Source organism: Juglans microcarpa x Juglans regia, chromosome 2S (assembly GCF_004785595.1).
Source record: "Juglans microcarpa x Juglans regia isolate MS1-56 chromosome 2S, Jm3101_v1.0, whole genome shotgun sequence".
NCBI lineage: Eukaryota > Viridiplantae > Streptophyta > Magnoliopsida > Fagales > Juglandaceae > Juglans > Juglans microcarpa x Juglans regia.
The window spans coordinates 1,060,488-1,079,410 of NC_054597.1; the positions used below are offsets into that span (position 1 = coordinate 1,060,488).

Sequence of the window (18,923 nt, forward strand, 5' to 3'; positions counted from 1 at the left end):
AGACATTAATTTAAGAGTAATGTTAGCCAGATATAATTATAAGCTAAATAAGTTTTGCACACCCTCTTTTAAAAAAATGGATCTATCGTTAAAAAGTTAGATTTTATTTGCTCTTATAAATCATATAAGTGTCATATTTTTTTTAATTTTTTTAAAAGAAATGTGCGAGGTTTATCTGTTCTTATAAATCATTTTTCTTAATTTAATATCTAAAAATTAACACATATTTTAAAAAAATAAAAATAAGACTTGATATTAACATTTGACGAACAAAATATAGGATTACTTTCGTACTCCTGATTTAGCCCATTACATACGATTTCTCATATTTCATTTTTTTATCTTTAATGATATCATTTTAATAATTTTATATATGAATTACTTAAATTAACGATCACTTAAGATATATTACGTCAATAATCGTGTGCGAAGCATTGTTGTTCATCCAATCCGATCACTTTCCAGTCTTTCCTTAAACTACGGTCTCGAGTCCTCGACTCTCGAGTTATTGGGATTCCTAATTTACCCTCACAAATCTAATATAAAAAGTAAAAACCCACTCTAAAACTCGAGGAGGGATGCGTAACATACTAATTCCAGAAAAGCGATTATCGGTATTAACTATAAACTATAAAGGTAAAATTCCATCATCGTCGGGTCCGTAACTCCGACGCGAGCGAGGCTGCGAGAGAGAGAGAGAGAGAGAGAGAGAGAGAGAGAGAGGGAGGGAGGGAGAGAGAAAACGAGCTGAAGGAATAACTGAGACGTAGCCAAGACAGGTCCTCTTCCTTGAGTCTACGCCTCTACTTCAGTGCCTTCCTCGTCACGATATATCGTAATCTTCTTCTTTTTCTTTTTTCTTCGATTTTTCAATTGGTCGTTTTAGCTTTTGGATTCTCAGATCTGTCTCAGCTAGTGTTTGAAGAGTTTGTATTGGATTGGTAGATTTTCTCTCCCTCGCTCCTTTTATTTTGTGCTGTTTTGTCTTTGAGGAATTGTGGGGGATTTTGCAATTCAAGCTATTTCGTGATGGGGGATTTTCGTTAACTTTATTGGGTTATTGTTTGATGGGTCTCTCTAGTTTTAATTTCCCCTATAGTTTTTGTTTTGTTTTGTTTTGTTTTTGGTCTTGACGTAATCGAGGAATATTCCATGATTGTATACGTTGTAAGTGGCGATTTGTCTCTGAAATCCGGTCATATGATTTCTTGAAATTTGGATGGCTGGATGAATTGATTGAAAAGCCATGCTAAAATATACCCTTCCAAATGGGTTGGCTTTCAAAGGAGGACTTTAGCATTAGGCAATTTAGGGTTTTTGGGTGTGTCGTTCATTCAGTGATCCATTGCCTGTTTAGGTATAGAATCAAAGATTTTCACAGATATTTCTGTGTTCTTCTAGGGAGTTTCTAGCATTTAGGACCCTGCGGTTGAAAAATGTGGCATATTTTGGCTTGGAAAATAAGATGTTTGAATTCTGCGTTCTGCTTCTTTTTTAGTTATTAGTTTTGTTTGGAAACTATGGGATCAGAAGATCCTTTAATTCTAAGCCCTTTTTTTCCTTCCTTCGTCAGCTGTGACTGCGAGTCTAATCTGTTGTTGCGACATCTATGTTGGAATCATTAATGAAGCGCTGATACAGCAACTGGCTATAAAACTTGCACTATAAAATCCATTTTTTCGTTGAGTCTGTTGGATTACTATAATAGACAACATAACACTGATGTGCGATGAAATTGGTCAATCATTTTTATTTTATTATTGAGTCTGTTGGATTACTATCTTTTCACTATGGTCGTTAAAACAAACTGATTTAAAGGAAAACATATTAGTAAAGTGCTTGTGACCAAGAGAGGCTTTGAATGCTCGTAGAAATTTCCATATCTTTTGATTGATCAAATTCTTCTGAACTCTGGATTTTGCTTTACTATGTTGACTGTAAATAAGCATTAGTCCTTGTTTTTGTTTCTATGCATAGTGGGACGTGTCTACCACTAGGGATCTTTCCTTGGGGATGTGTTTGCCAGATTGCTACTTATGATGCCATTCTGTCTGATTTGAGCACGTAACTTCTCTCACATTGTCTTATTTTCCACCCATGCCTAATATTATATAGGAAATGGATGGCTCAACTGGGCTAGGTGGCAATGGTCTGGATGTGTTTCTCCAAAATTATAAGCTTGGAAAAACCCTTGGAATTGGTTCCTTTGGCAAGGTGAAAATAGCTGAGCATATCTTAACTGGTCATAAAGTTGCTGTAAAGATCCTTAACCGTCGGAAGATTAAGAACATGGAAATGGAGGAAAAAGGTCTTTAATTTTCTTGGAGATGATCTGGTCTGTACCATATTTCTTCATAGTTTACTTTAAAATTTCCTTCATTAATTTTTTTCCCTTTAAATTGGTGCAGTGAGAAGAGAAATCAAAATATTGAGATTGTTTATGCATCCTCATATAATAAGACTCTATGAGGTTGTAGACACGCCAGCAGACATTTATGTTGTGATGGAGTACGTGAAGTCTGGAGAGCTCTTCGATTACATCGTGGAGAAGGGTAGGTTGCAGGAGGATGAAGCTCGTAATTTTTTTCAGCAGGTAGGATCAGTTAATATTTTTGAGATTTTGCATACTGTTCATTGCTTAGATAAGTTCAAGTGGGCTGAGCCCTGTGTGTTGGGGCAGATAATCTCTGGTGTGGAGTACTGCCATAGGAATATGGTGGTTCATAGAGACCTGAAGCCTGAGAATTTGCTTTTAGATTCCAAATGTAATGTAAAGATTGCTGATTTTGGTTTAAGCAACATAATGCGTGATGGTCATTTTCTGAAGACAAGTTGTGGAAGTCCAAACTATGCTGCCCCAGAGGTATGAATTTGTGGCAACTTTTGCTGAGGAAATTCGAGTAACTAATGCTCCTCCATTGTCATGATTTTGATCTTGAGGGTTTCTATGCCAATTTCTTATAGGTTATCTCTGGAAAGTTATATGCTGGGCCTGAAGTGGACGTATGGAGCTGTGGTGTTATATTGTATGCCCTTCTTTGTGGCACCCTTCCTTTTGATGACGAAAACATTCCCAACCTATTTAAAAAGATAAAGGTAGTGCTATACTTATGATGATTAATACATATCAGATCAGCTCATCTGCAATAACTTTGTAAATTTAAATAGCAGATATTGATTCAGGAAATTGTTTGACCTTTTTATTGTTTCATTGGAGTCCAGGCGGTCAGTTGTTTATTTTCAGCCTTAATTTCAGTTTGGAATGCTTGGTGGAAGATAACTATGATTCACCATTAATACTTGTCAAAAATAAAATAAAATTCACCTTTAATGTTTTTATTGTTGTGTTGGGAGACTAATAAAAAAAAATTGTTTGGACTTTGGAGACTTGTCACTGGTTGAGTCATGAGTGATGAGTCCAGATTCTGTTTTGTATTTTTCTTTCTAATGTTCATTGGTCGATTCTTTTCCTCCACTCTATATAATATACAAATTGGAGTCATACGCAAAGAGATCAACATTATTCTAAACTGATGTCATCTTGTTCTTTAGGGTGGAATATACACTCTTCCCAGTCATTTATCATCTGGTGCAAGAGACTTGATCCCAAGGATGCTTGTAGTTGACCCAATGAAACGAATGACCATTCCTGAGATTCGCCAGCACCAATGGTTTCAGTCTCATCTTCCACGTTATTTAGCTGTGCCCCCACCAGATACAATGCAACAAGCAAAAAATGTATGTCGATCCTTCCATCTCTTTATACCTCTTTTTTGTTGATTGCATGTGTCAATTGGAATTATAATAACTGCACTGTTTGCTTATAGAGTGTCCTCCTCTTTTCGTGGAATTGGGTAATTTCTTGCTTTATTTATCCATTTATAGCTATAAAAGTTATAGGAGAATTGGGCAACATACTTATTATTTATATCGTGTGGTATTTGTTTTATTGTTACCTTGGTTGTATTTAATTCTGCCATTGACACACTTCTTTTGCAGATTGACGAGGAGATTCTACAGGAAGTTGTTAAAAGGGGATTTGACAGGAACCAGCTGGTTGAATCTCTTCGCAACCGAATACAGAATAAGGTTCGGACTTTTTTGGACTAAATATTCATTTTTTAAATTGTCTTATTTCTCGACACATATTTCAGGCTACTGTTGCTTACTATTTGTTATTGGACAACCGGTTCCGCCCTTCCAGTGGCTATCTTGGAGCTGAGTTCCAAGAGACCATGGTAAGTCTGTTTTTTGTTAAGTTATTCTATGCTGGTAAAGATTCTAATAGCGTCCTTTTTTCTACTTGAGAAAATCATTTTGAGCCTCCTTTGGTCTTTTGAATAGTGTTCTCTGGGTTTTTTGCAAATATATCCCCATTTGCAATTGACCTGACCTTGTAGATTGCCTAGTTTGAACTGCCTGTGGAATATGATACATCATTATCCTTTGTTAACTTCTGTTCGCATTGCATGGATGTTGTTTATTGAATGTACTGTTCTGTTTTTAGAAGTTGTATCATCTACTTAATTAGTAATCATATGTTTTCTTTGTTACACCTACTTCAGTTAAATTGGGAGTTCTATAGATGTTACTTGGTTTTGTTTTTGCCAGGATCTTGGTTTCAATCGTATGCATCAAAATGAGGTCTCTGCTTCAGCTGTTGGGCACCGCCTTCCAGGATATATGGAGTATCAAGGGATGGGTGTGAGACCACAGTACCCTGTTGAGAGGAAATGGGCTCTTGGACTTCAGGTTAGTTTTTAAACTATGTTTATGTAGGAATAGGACTCAAGTAGCGAAGTTACTCTGCTGTTATATATATAAGTAGATTGCTTTGCATGTTGTATATGGTCAATGCTTCCATCTCGGTAATGCCTCTCTTGAAGTCTTGCTATTTGAGAGACAATGATGTGTTTCGATGTTAACTGCATAGCATGTGGACAGTAATAGCAGGGTGGATGTTTTTTTCCCCTGAACATTGATACATTTGTGTACTTCCAACATTTTGGCAGTCCCGAGCTCATCCTCGTGAAATAATGACGGAAGTCCTCAAAGCTCTGCAAGAATTGCATGTATGTTGGAAGAAGATTGGACACTACAACATGAAGTGCCGTTGGATTCCTGGTCATCTTGAAGGCATGCTGAACAATCCCGTGCACAATAATCACTACTTTGGGGATGAACCAACCATTGTTGAGAATGATGGTGTTACCAACTCGCCCAATGTTGTCAAGTTCGAAGTGCAGGTAATTTGTTCTGCTTTGATTGTTCCTCTCTACGATTGTGCTTTCGCTGTGCTTGGATATGTAGGAATGGGCTACCCCAGCTAGCAAGCATTCTTCTGGGGAGAATGGACTGGCTTTGTTTTTGTTTTGTGTTTTAACTTTGTCATTGTATGCATGATCTAGACTGACACCAATTAATATAGAGCTATTTCCCTCGATGTAGTGCTAATATATACTCTCTGCTATGTTCTTACCAGCTCTACAAAACTCGGGAGGAGAAGTATCTGCTTGATCTCCAAAGGGTCCATGGCCCACAGATTCTCTTCTTGGATCTTTGTGCTGCTTTCCTGGCACAGCTTCGAGTCCTTTAAAGCAAGAAACCTAGCGTCACAAGAAGACCTTTGCCTGTGAATCTCTTCTGATGCTTGTGAATAAGAAGTCAATTATGTATATAGCATATACAAGCTCAATTTGGTAGCTTTTTTCCCGGACTTTTTCGGGTGTTGTTTAGTTTGAGCCAATCTTCAACGCTGGAATTGGTGGCTTACAATCTGGTTTTTGGTGCAGTCTGCCCTTCCCTTGGATTATATCCTTGAGGATGCTTAACATGTGACTCTTGCCTTTGATTTTTATCTAATCTGAATCCGAGGTTACTTTTGTAATAGAAATCTAAACTTATCTTCTTGTTCTTGTTTATTTGAACAACCAATGACTTAGGAAGATCGTTAGTTGTCTCTGTTTCATTTCATTTCATGTTTCCACATTAATTGGTTTTTTTTTTTTTTTTTTTTGGGATGGATGCAAAAATTCTTTTATTTTTATAAAAGTTTTCAACTTTAATTCAAACATCTTTAAATAATAATAAAAAATCTCAAAAAAAGTATTTTCTGTTTATTTGTGTAGGATATTATGAAAAGACAAAAAACACAAAACTTAAAAAGAAAAATCATAAAAAAATTTATTTGAACCACTTAAATCTATCTACTCACTTCAACAAAGTTCAACATAAATACATCTCCAAAAAGTTTAATCCAAACAACATCTCATATTTCCTATTTACTTCCACAAAATATAAATAAGAAAAATATGAAAACTAAAAAAAAATGACGCAGTTGTCCCTACCCAAACATATTTACCCGAAGGCTTATAGCCATTTTCATTTTCTCACACACTGTGGATGGGTGGCATGTAGTAGAGGAGAGGAGTTGAAATGATGATGATGGATGAGACAGAGAAAGGAAGAGCCTCACTCTGGAGAAAATGACTGTTTAGTGAGGGTCCTTTCTACATACATTTCACTCTAGTTGTTGTTTTATCATTTCTGTTACTGAAGTCAAAGTGAAATGCTCAAACAATATTTCAACCTTCAAAATCTCAATTCCCACCCTGAATCAAAGAATTAAAAGAGCTAAAGAAGATCACAAAATCAAAGCCAAACAAAAGAAGTAAGAAAGCAGATCTTAAAAAACTATAGCCTACATCACTACAATATCAGTTATCAATCTCGTCTCTATGATTCGGAGCTACTTTTTCATCATCTTCTTCAGCAACCCTGAGATCTAAATGATCATGTTCTTCTTGTTCCGTGTTCATTGGTACATCAATATCTTCATAACCAACCCTCCCATGATCCAACACCTGCTTCAGAAGTTCCTTCCTCAAATCTATTGGACAGGAGATTATGAAGTTTAAAAATGTCAGAAACCAGCTTTAGACTTCTTTTAAGTTGAAATATTTAAATGACAATTTATAAGTTTGAAATGGGAATTCATGAAATACAAGCTAATTCTTCATCCTAAAAATAGGGCGTAGGGCATATAAAAAGACTTGCGAGAAAAGCAAGGTTTCTAGCAAGGATCGTTCTGTTCGCTCATAAGAATGACAGGAAACAGAAATGGCATTTTACTTCATCGTATCTGCTAATAAGGTCCGTTACATGTTTTTCTTTTCCTCGACATACATCAGATAACAGCATTTCATAAAATAAACGTGAATTTTTTCACTTGTTAATTAGAGCATCAAATGTTATGATCAACAGAAGAACCTCTATCAATCAGTTAACAAAGCAGATAGATGGAAGATCCAGGGAGCTCCAAAGTGACCATTCACCTTCGTTGCTCAAAGAAGAGGCCGAAGAAGTTCCCATTTCAACTGAAATTTGTGGGGGTTCCTCCTCCCTCTTCCCCATCATTTCCACATATTCTTCTTCTTCTTCTTCTGCACTCTTCTCCATTTTGTTGTTGTTGCATGCCTTCTGTAGATTGCTTAATTGGTCAGATATTCCTCTTCCATTCAAATTTCTTGATCTGTTTTTCAACTTTAAGCACTCAGATATCCCATTGAATGCATAGAGAGAAGCTGAGAACTTCCTTTCATATTTCATCCTCTTCATAGCTGCTCTAAGCATTGATGGCTCGTCAGTGTAGTTCTCTGGTTCCAGTACTGGTTCCTCAATCTCTTCGGCAATCTCAAATGGGGAATAGAAACAGTTTCCAATAGAATCATCCACAAATCGGAAATCCATGATTCCAACATCAGTGCCTGCTTCTTCTCCATCTTCCTCTCCTTCACCTCCAAAACTCCCGTCACCGCTAGAGGTCTGTGCTACATTTGGATTCCAATTGTAGTCGAAGTCCGTTTCTCTCCCTCTACAGCCTTGTTTTTCTGTAAAAGAGGATTCAAAACTCGTGTTCATGTAATCAGGACTAGCGGCAGTTGCACTAGTACTGGGTACATTAATGTTGTTGAAGTTGGTGTAATCTTCAGGATCATTGAGGTAATCTGTGAATGAGGTATCTGAGAAATCTGTTGCTTCATCTCTGTACGCTTCTGCTTGTTTCTTTTCCTTCTGGCCGATGGGCAAGGAAAAAGTGGCCGATGAAGCAGTGCAAGTACTGCTATTCCTTGTTTTGAGTCTTTGGAGGAGGAGGTTAGTGATCTTCGAGGGAAGAGCTGGGGATGAAGATGATGATGAGGAACAAGGCCAGAAGTTTGTCCGAGTGTTGGCACCACGCAGCAAGCAAGCAGCCTCATCATAGGCCCTGGCTGCTTCCTCAGCTGTATCAAAAGTGCCTAACCACACTCTTATCTTCTGAATGGTGTCCTTGATCTCAGCCACCCATCGGCCAGACGGCCTTTGCCGGACGCCAACAAATCGCTTTCGGGCTCTCACGGCCCCACCTAGAGCCGCGGTTGCAGCAGCTTCCTTCACCATCTGATCCCAAACCATGGTTCCCTCACTAGAATTTTTATCAGCTTCCACGGTCTCACCACTAGAGTTTCTCTTCCTAGCCATGTATAGTACTTCAGTTGTTTTTTTTTTCTGTTCTTTGTGTGAGGATCTCCTAATGTGTCTCTCTTAAATTTTCTTCTCTAAACTTGGTAAATTTGCCTCTTTTTCTCTAATCAAACTGATCTACTGCCGGGGAGTACTCGTGAAGGTTTGGTTTCTATGCTTCTGTTTGTGTTGGCATGTTGCAATTTATATGAAGGGAGTGGAAGATCCTGTCAAACGAAAGTGGCCGAGAGCTGAAAGGGTCTTGCTGCTTTTTGTTCTTGTTTATTTGTTTCTTTATAATTTTGGCTTTTATGTCGATCCATGTGGAGGCTTCTCTTTCAAAATAAAGTGGAAAACCGACCATCTAATTGCTGCAAATTAATTGCAATTTATTAATAAATCTTGCTTTGACGGTTGACCGAGCCAATGGGGTGCCTTCTAGTTAGAGTTATTTTCCTTGATATATATTATTTTAATTTTTAAGAGTTCAACATGATTTATTTATTTTCAGAATGGAAACGTAAGCTGCTGCCTGAATGGGTCGTTAATTGCACTTCTCTTGCAATCTTGTTAATTTTTTCGATTATAATTTGATGATTTCGGCAAATTATTGACCTATCCTTTATCATCGAGTAGAGGCAATTAAAGCATAAAACTCGTCACCCAAAGTGAAAGAAACTACAATATTAGGAGCCAAACGTACTAACTTTTGAAAATATCTCTAATACTCTATCACTGGGAAGAAGAAATACATTCATTGTAAATGAACAGTAATACCAAGTGGACCCCAAGTACTTTTTGTTGTTGTACTGATCAAAGATGACATCCAGATAGACATAAGAATCTATAAGATCAGAAGGAGGTCGTGGAGCGGATCTCAACAAAAACTTCATTACAACAAACACAGATAAAAGAAAAACAAATGATATATTGATCCTAAAAATTTTTAGCCATCGTTTGAATAGTAAGATGGGATAGTTTTAAATTTCGTTTGTTTTTATAATTCCTTTCAATTCATTTTATCATTATAATTTTTTTAAATTCTCACATAAAATAAAATAAATAATTTAACTTTTTCAAATCTCAAAATAAAAATAATATTAAAAAAATATATTCTAACGATATTTTATTCAACTTTTAACTTCAATCTTAACTCATCTCATCTACAAAATCAAACGAGGCATCTTGCCTAAAATATTATTAGAATATTATTTTTTTTAATATTCTTATTGTTTTGAAATTTGAAAAAGTTAAATTATTTTTTATATTTTGTATGAAAATTTGAAAAAATTATAATGATGAGATAAGACGAAACCATCTTTATATCCAAATAGGACCTTAATTATTTTGCATTTTGATCATGTTGGCCTCTCATCATAATAACCCACATTAGCCGATTTCCTACTTTGTTATCACAAGCTTTAAATAACCCTAGCTGCATGCATGCATGCCTTTTCTTTGCATGTGTTTTCATGTATTAAAAGCACATATGCATGCAATTAATTATATAGTTATTCACATGAAGCATAACGTCTTCTTCTCCTCTTTTTTTTCGAGGATTACTTGAGATCAGAGAGCTGGTAATTTTGTATATATGTAATATATATGCAAGTTGGTTTCTACCCAAACCCGACAATCGAAGACACCTTAACTTCCACGGCGAACCTGTTTTTCCTGCAACATTGTGAAAGAAAGTTTATTATTCCATGAGGTCATTTTCAAGCAAGCCCATGATCCTTTGGATAATTAACCATCCATTCAAAAAAGACCCTCATCATCATTTTTCTTTTGTCATGTTTGATTAAAGTCAAAGAAGACGATTTCTTCAAAGCCCCATTACTACAACATATATATATATATATATATATATATATATATCTATCTTCAAAGCCCCACTACAACAACATATAGTCATATTTCGATTATAATATATTAAACATTGGAAAAAATTATGTTTTCTTCTTTAATTAATTTGCATGTTGTTAATCTTGACGGGCTTTTCGTGATCACGATCATCAATCATCATCAAGCTAGCTGATCATGATGATGATCAGACTGTGACATTCCCGGACTCGCTCCATTTTTCTGTCTCCTAGTTAATTATATATTTATCCTGCATGCATTTTACATTGAATAATGTATTAAAGACATTTATATTCAGTGAAATGGAGCTATAATTTATTAAATGTGTAGACCCTAGCCAGCTCCCCAAAGTCAAGTAGGAGTTCCACTGTCATGCCAGTTCTAATTAGACAACAGTACTCTAGCTAATTATCCTGCCACGTGTAGCCCATTGGTTCTTCCAAAAATTTTTAAAGGCACATTAGAGAAAGAAAACCAGCTGGGATTATATATTCACTCTTAACGAAGAATATCCTGCGCCTAAGCATGATCAAACATGTCCTGGGAAGATGTCAATCGTAGTTCTTGTTCCTCCACGTGGATGTCCAGCAAAAAATTCAACGATTCTACTAACTAATTCAAAGGGAGAGATATAGATAAAAACAACAACAATAATAATTTCAAAATAAATAATCGGTTACCATGTGTACAATAATTCCATTTGCAGGGTTAGATTCATGCCACCCTGTTGATTTCTGGACGAATTCATGCCCGTTTATAGTTTCCAAGTTAAGGTTCTGGTCAAAAAATGCTGTCCAAGAGATCATTGAATAAGCCATATATACGAGAATTCTAATTAAAACCATTTTTTTTTTTTTTTTTTGGGGGCAATCCAAAAATATATGGAGTGACATAGATTTATAATTATATCTAATCTTCTCAGAAACATTTAAAAAAAAAAAAAAAAACATAAAAAAGAGCTCAAGTATTTTGGAATAGTCACCAAAATCTCCAATTCTAGCTAGTAACTCTAGGATACTTCATTGAATCTACAATCATACCATATTTTAAGTGGAGATTAGATCTTATTCGGTCGTATTATCAATTTCCACGTTAACCGCTATATACTACATCATCGTGATCTCACTTCTATCTTACTAATAATGATGCGACATTATTCATTAACTGACCTTGAACCTACCATTTAAAAAAAAATAAAAGAAGATTTAGAATCGTTTGAATATTGAAACGATTTTATCTTATCTTATTTTATTATTATAATATTTTTAAATTCACACACAAAATATAATAAACAATTTAACTTTTTTAAATCTCAAAATAATAATAATATTAAAAAATAATATTCTAATAATATTTTATTCAATTTTCAATTTTCATCTAAAACCATCTCATCTCATCTCACTATCCAAAATGGGCCTTAATAGTTAAAGAGAAAAGATATTTGCAACTGTGAATTGTGCAACCATTTTGAAAAAAGTGAATAAAATATGGGACCCATGTAAAAAAAATTTATTATTTAATAATAGACCATACTCTTTTTCAAATCGATTACGTCACATTTACGCACTTTATAGTTGTATGTAGAAGTGTAATTTTACATACAACCGTGAAGTGCGTAAACGCCGCATAATCACTTTGAAAAAGAGTGAAGTCTATTATTAAAAAATTATTTTTTTTATGTGAAATTACATGTTTTATTTAATTTTTTTAAAGCAATTACACGACGATTGTACAATTCATGATTATAAACATTTTGCCTCTTGATTTGATTGTTGAGATTTTAGTGTTATTTGATGAAATGTCAAATGGACATTTTACAGTCTATAGAACAAGCTTTTGTTATTATGAACTATTATAATCTATTTTTGTATCATAGGAATAATAATGAAAAAAAATAAGTTTAGTTTAGTATAATTATTTTTTCTAGAGTTTTTAGATTATGTAAAGTGTAAATGAAATTACCAAAGTATTGATTTTTATAATTCATATGTAGCTGTAAAAGAAAAAAACTCAAAACGAAATTAAGAAAGCCGAAACAGTTTCTCCGGGCCGCGAAGACCTTCGTGGTCTAGATGCATTGATAACCCAAGCTCTTCGAGTCAAATGCCAAAAGCCCAATACCCATTTTGATTCCATGCCCATGTGACAACACCAGCTCCTCTCTCTCGCGCATCCCATTTCTGCAAGGTCCCTGAACCAAATTCTCAACTTGGGCATCCCCAACGCCGAGTTTGAATTTTTTTTTTTTTCTTGTTTCGATCTGTTTGGAAAATCTGAATTGTTGCTTTTATACCATTCGGGCTCATTTGGATTTGAAGTGTCCCGGTACGAGAGCTTTGACTGATGTTTACTTTGAATTTGCTTGTTTCATTGATGGGAGATTTTACTTTGAGACCTTAAATTCTTGATTTCGGGTAGATCTGGTCAATGGTGTTAGTGTTTGGTTTTTTCATCTTATAAGTAGCTTTATGCATTGATGCCCAATCTGGGTTTTCATTATTTTCTTTATTGAATTATGGAATAATTTAAAATGTTAGTTCTGGCAAATCCGTGGTAATTGAATTATGCAATGTGAGCTTCAAGGGGAAAATGGGTTTCAAGTATATGTCTCAGTTGAACTATATCTTTTAGTAATATTGACTCCGGCGTAGAGTAGCGAATTCGGTATTTCGAGGAGCTCTCTTTCTCTGTCTCTCCCCCTCCTTATATCTGAAGTTTGCTTGGTCACGAACTCAATAATTGTTCTTTCTCTACATTTGGCCTAATCAACCGAGTTCATTGGTTTATTATGTTCATGTTTCGGCATTTTGAGCATTTGATTTTATTTCCTCATCCTCTGTATGTAGTCCACGAATCCAGAAATTTCTGCATTCCAGAACAAAGCTGTTCCTTTCTTGCTATGTCCATGTTTCAGTATACTATATAACTGCAGGTTTTATCTACACCTTTTATTTGCAGTTATAGCTGCACCTTTTATTTCATGTTCTGATATATATTTGGTTTGTTAGCGATTAGTTTGTTAGCTGCACCTTTTACACAAATTGATAGTTGAATTAGTTTGTGTTGAGCTCCAATGGTTATTAAGAATGGAATTATTTGGCCAGGTTTTGGAATCTTGTGTGTCTGGGTTCTGGACTCATGGTTCAATCGTAAATTGAACTGTATCTAGAAACTGGAACAAACATGGGGCATCTAAAGCCAGACTCTGGAACCATCTCATTTAATGGTGATAGGAAGGATTCTCCTGCTAAGAATTTCAGAGGTGCTTTAGCTTGTATGGTTAATTCTGAAATAGGTGCTGTTTTGGCTGTGATGCGAAGAAATGTACGATGGGGAGTTCGCTATGTGGCAGATGATGATAAGCTAGAGCACTCTCTCATCCATTCGTTGAAAGAACTACGAAAGAAGATATTTTCTTGGCAAAATAAGTGGCACAATGTCGATCCAGCTGTGTACCTCCAGCCATTTTTGGATGTCATTCAATCTGATGAAACTGGTGCACCAATCACTGGAGTTGCATTGTCATCCGTTTACAAGATATTGAGCCTCGACATACTTAATCTTGATACTGTGAATGTGGGAGATGCTATGCATTTGATAGTTGATGCCGTGACAAGTTGCCGGTTTGAGGTCACTGATCCTGCCTCTGAAGAAGTGGTGCTGATGAAGATACTTCAGGTTCTTCTGGCTTGCATGAAGAGTACGGCATCAGTTAGGTTGAGTAATCAGCATGTGTGCAATATTGTAAATACATGCTTTCGAGTGGTTCATCAAGCTAGCTCCAAAGGTGAATTGTTGCAGCGGATAGCACGCCATACCATGCATGAATTGGTTAGGTGTATTTTCTCTCACTTGCCTGATATAGACAGCGCTGAACATGCATTTGCTAATGGAAACAGGTCGTGTGTTAATAAAGAGGTAATGATTCTTGGCACATCCTTTGATGTTATATATTGTCCAGTTTAACAATATATGACGTCTCTGGCACCATATTAATTGGTGATATAGTGCAATATAATTTTCTGAGTTTTGCCAAACGAGAAGAGGGGATTTGTTTTTGAAGTCTTTTGGAGAATCATCAATCAAGTGTACTTCATGTGTATGAACATTTGGTGGTATGGAATTATGAATGGTTTGTAGGTGAAGCCTTAAATGAGATGCAGTCTTTAGTTTTGAATTGAGTGGTAGTGTACAGAGTATTCTTCCTCCTTATTTGTAAGATTTTGGGACCAGCTATTTATCTTCCGCATGAATTCATAAAGCTCATCTTTTTGTACAGGTAGGTTCACCAGAGAAGGATCATACATTGGAAAGTGAACAGCTACAAAATGGCGTTGGTGGAGTTGAATTTGGTGGTCAATCATCCACATTTGCTTCAAAGGCTCCCATGAGTACGTCAGCTAGTGGGACGAGCGATGGGGGGACGAATGCTAGTAGTGGAGTGGAGCCTACTAAAAATGATGAGAAACTTTTGATGGAACCGTATGGAGTCCCTTGCATGGTGGAGATATTTCACTTTCTGTGCTCTCTGTTGAATGCCATCGAGCACATAGAATTCGGTCCTCAATCAAATCCTATAACATATGATGAAGATGTTCCCTTATTTGCATTAGGCTTGATTAATTCAGCTATTGAGTTGGGCGGCCCCTATGTAAGTAAACACCCCCAGTTATTGGCTATTGTTCAAGACGAACTGTTTCGTAATCTTATGCAATATGGTTTGTCGATGAGTCCCCTGATTCTCTCAACAGTATGTAGCATTGTTCTTAACCTGTATCATCATTTACAAACCAAGCTCAAAGTGCAGCTTGAAGCTTTCCTGTCATGTGTGCTTTTGAGGCTTGCCCAAAGCAAGCATGGCTCTTCGTACCAACTGCAGGAGGTTGCTATGGAGGCTCTGGTTGATCTCTGCAGGCAGCAGACTTTTATGGCTGAGATGTATGCAAACTTTGATTGTGACATAACCTGCAGTAATATGTTTGAAGATCTTGCTAACCTGCTGTCAAAAAGCGCATTTCCTGTGAATGGACCTTTATCGGCAATGCATATTCTTGCCCTGGATGGTTTAATATCCATGGTTCAGGGTATGGCTGAGAGGCTAGGAAATGAACCTCTTACATCAGAGCCTTCGCTAGATGATGAGGGATATAAGGAATTTTGGACAAAGACGTGTGAGAATTATAGTGACCCTAATTTTTGGGTTCCATTTGTCCGTAAGTTGAAATACATCAAGAGAAAGTTGATGGTTGGTGCAGATCACTTCAACAGGGATCCTAAGAAAGGTCTAGAATTTCTTCAAGGAATGCATTTGTTGCCTGAGAAACTTGACCCTCAAAGTGTGGCATGCCTTTTCAGATACACCACTGGGTTAGATAAGAATCTTGTTGGGGATTTTCTTGGGAATCATGATGAATTTTGTGTTCAGGTGCTTCATGAATTTGCTAGGACTTTTGATTTCCAAGACATGAGTTTAGATACTGCATTGCGTCTTTTCTTGGGAACTTTTAGATTGCCTGGAGAATCACAAAAAATACAGAGGGTACTTGAGGCATTTGCAGAAAGATATTATGAGCAGTCACCACATATATTAATCAACAAAGATGCTGCTCTCTTGCTGTCATATTCACTAATATTGCTTAACACAGATCAACACAATGCACAGGTAAAGAAAAAGATGACTGAAGAAGACTTTATCCGAAACAATAGGAGAATCAATGGAGGGATGGATTTTCCACGGGGGTTCCTGTTGGAGCTTTACCGCTCTATTTGTGAGAACGAAATCCAGATGATCCCAGACCAAAATGCTGGGGTTCCGGTGATTGCATCGAGCCGATGGATTAATGTGATTTACAAATCCAGAAAGTCCTCCCCTTTCATTGTCTGTGATTCAACCGAGCTCCTCACCTATGATATGTTTACTATCCTTTCAGGACCCACAATCGCTGCTATGTCGGTGATTTTTGATCAGGTGGAGCAGGAAGATGTTTTACAAACATGTATTGATGGATTCTTGTCTGTAGCCAAAATAGCAGCATGCTATCGCTGTGATGATGTGTTGGATGATTTGGTCGTATCTCTTTGTAAATTCACAACCCTCGTGACTCCATTATCCATTGAGGAAGCTATCATTTCTCTTGGAGATGACTCAAAGGCCAGGATGGCAACCACAACAGTTTTCACCATAGCAAATATGTATGGTGATTATATTCACTCTGGATGGAAGAACATACTGGACTGTGTGTTAAGCTTGCACAAGCTTGGCCTTCTACCTGCTAGCCTGACTAGTGATGCAGAGTATGATCTGGAGCCCTCTTCTGATCCTGAGCGGGGGAAACCTGCTACTGCTTCATTGTCTGCGTCGCAAATGCCATCTGTGGCCACTCGTAAATCATCTGGTCTGATGGGCAGGTTCAGCCAGTTCTTATCTTTTGATATGGAGGAGCCGAACTCACAACCAACAGAACAACAACTCGCAGGTCAGCAGCGCACTCGTGAGACTATACAGAACTGCCACATTGATAGCATTTTTATGGAGAGTAAGTTTCTCCAAGCCGAGTCTTTATTACAGCTTGTGAAGGCCCTTATCTCGGCTGCAGGCCAACTCCGTAAGGTAACTGGATCCATTGAGGATGAAGACACTGTGGTAATTTGCCTGGAGTTGCTGATTGCAATTACCCTGAATAATCGAGACAGAATAATGCTTATCTGGAAAGGTGTTTATGAGCACATATCTGATATTGTTCAGTCGACTATTATGCCTTGCATGCTGGTTGAAAGGGCTATATTTGGGCTTCTTAAGATATGCCAGCGACTGCTTCCTTATAAGGAAAACCTGACTGATGAACTCCTCAGGTCACTGCAACTGGTTTTAAAACTTGATGCTCGCGTCGCTGATGCTTATTGTGAACATATCACACAAGAAGTTATGCGCCTTGTAAAAGCAAATGCAACTCATGTGAGATCCCATATGGGTTGGCGCACAATTATTTCATTGCTATCTATCACAGCTCGGCATCCAGAAGCATCTGAAGTAGGGTTTGAGGCACTAGCATTTATTATGTCTGATGGGGCACACCTGTTACCGTCAAATTATGTTCTTTGTGTGGATGCTGCAAGGCAATTTGCTGAGTCTCGGGTCGGGGAGGTTGATCTGTCTGTTTCTGCCTTAGATATGATGGCAGGTTCTGTTGTTTGTCTAGTTACATGGTCTTGCGAGACTAAGAATGATGTGGATAAGGAGGCTGCAGTGAAAGTCAGTCAAGATATCGGGGAGATGTGGCTGAGGCTGGTCCAGGGTTTGAGGAAAGTGTGTTTGGACCAGAGAGAAGAAGTGAGGAACCATGCTATTTTAATGTTACAGAGGTCTTTGGCAGGAGTGGATGGGATTCAACTTCCGAATACCTTGTGGTTGCAGTGTTTTGATCTGGTGATCTTCACCTTGCTTGATGATTTACTGGAAACTGTGCTGGGTAAATCTCCAAAGGACTACCGGAATATGGACGGAACGCTTGTTCTAGCCATGAAACTCATGTCAAAAGTGTTCTTGCATTTACTGTTGGATCTTTGGCACTTACCTTCTTTCTGCAAACTATGGCTGGGGATTCTTAATCGTATGGAGAGATATATGAACATAAAATTCAGGGAAAGACGTAGTGAGAAGATTCATGAATTGATTCCTGAGCTCCTCAGGAACACTCTACTTGTGATGAAGACGACAGGATTACTCACAGCCAGTGACACTATTGGTGGGGATAGTTTTTGGCAACTGACATGGTTGCATGTGAAGAATATATCCCCTTCTTTGCAATCAGAATTGTTCCCTGCATTTGAATTGGAGCAGCAGCAATCAAAGCAAATAAAAACAGCAGGAATTCCTGCACCTGATGAAACAGTGCTTGTCCGGTCAAGCGAGACCGCAGCATGAAGAGAGTTTTAGATTATACGACGTTTTGATAAATTTTAGATGGCCTGAGAAATATATGTGCCTCATTGGTTTGCCAAATTTAGGTATACCAGCTACAACACCAAGGAGGCAGCCATCTGCGGTTGGATGTTGATATTTAGAGTTGACAGCCTTCAGACTTCACAAGATCAAAAGTTTCTGGAGGAGATGCAGAAACTAAGGAAGCAAACTTTGGAAACTGGTTTGATACCGAGTGGTTTGAACATCTTGTTTTGGCTAGATTGCCCTTTTTTTTTCACTCAGTGAGCGAGTGGAATGGCTGTATTGGAGAGAGCGTTAGCAGTGCTAATTTGTTATACCAGTGGGCTCTCAGTAGATATCTCACCTAAATTTTGTATTTGGTTGATTAATTTATGTACCAAAACCATCAAATTGCGCCATTTTCCCTCTGTATATTCTAATGATGATGCAATGGTCTAGTTCAGCTGGATTTCTTGAGCTGCACTCTTGTCAGATATTTGGCTGTTGCTTTTACAGAATATTTCAATGTGGTGTAATATTATTCATATCTTTTCAACTTCCATCTGACAAATCATTGGATCTGACATTGGGAGAATAATGAATAATGATGTTGGGCCTAGAAAAGGTTTAGCCC

General features: G+C 37.2%; 3 protein-coding genes across 5 annotated transcripts; 2 read left to right on the top strand and 1 right to left on the bottom strand.

Annotated features, from left to right (window-relative positions):
• Positions 1-572: 572 nt before the first annotated feature.
• LOC121252625 (SNF1-related protein kinase catalytic subunit alpha KIN10-like) lies at positions 573-5,887 on the top strand. 2 transcript variants are annotated; one of them, XM_041152347.1, is made up of 11 exons: positions 573-941; positions 2,116-2,308; positions 2,409-2,593; positions 2,681-2,863; positions 2,965-3,096; positions 3,553-3,738; positions 4,000-4,089; positions 4,155-4,238; positions 4,612-4,752; positions 5,013-5,246; positions 5,483-5,887. In XM_041152347.1, the coding sequence occupies exons 2-11, from the start codon at positions 2,119-2,121 to the stop codon at positions 5,594-5,596; spliced, it is 1,539 nt and encodes a 512-aa protein (XP_041008281.1). In that variant the 5' UTR covers positions 573-941; positions 2,116-2,118; the 3' UTR covers positions 5,597-5,887. The 2 variants fall into 2 exon arrangements, with proteins under 2 accessions (XP_041008281.1, XP_041008280.1); XM_041152346.1 differs by having other exon boundaries at positions 573-835.
• A 1,391-nt stretch (positions 5,888-7,278) lies between these two features.
• On the bottom strand, positions 7,279-8,520 carry LOC121252626 (ethylene-responsive transcription factor ERN1-like). The gene has a single exon (XM_041152348.1). The coding sequence runs from the start codon at positions 8,518-8,520 to the stop codon at positions 7,279-7,281; it is 1,242 nt and encodes a 413-aa protein (XP_041008282.1).
• Positions 8,521-12,415: 3,895 nt separating this feature from the next.
• On the top strand, positions 12,416-18,758 carry LOC121252627 (ARF guanine-nucleotide exchange factor GNOM-like). Of its 2 annotated transcripts, XM_041152350.1 has the most exons (3): positions 12,416-12,690; positions 13,470-14,283; positions 14,645-18,758. In XM_041152350.1, the coding sequence occupies exons 2-3, from the start codon at positions 13,549-13,551 to the stop codon at positions 18,287-18,289; spliced, it is 4,380 nt and encodes a 1,459-aa protein (XP_041008284.1). In that variant the 5' UTR covers positions 12,416-12,690; positions 13,470-13,548; the 3' UTR covers positions 18,290-18,758. The 2 variants fall into 2 exon arrangements, with proteins under 2 accessions (XP_041008284.1, XP_041008285.1); XM_041152351.1 differs by lacking the exon at positions 12,416-12,690 and having other exon boundaries at positions 14,142-14,283; positions 14,649-18,758.
• Positions 18,759-18,923: the final 165 nt, after the last annotated feature.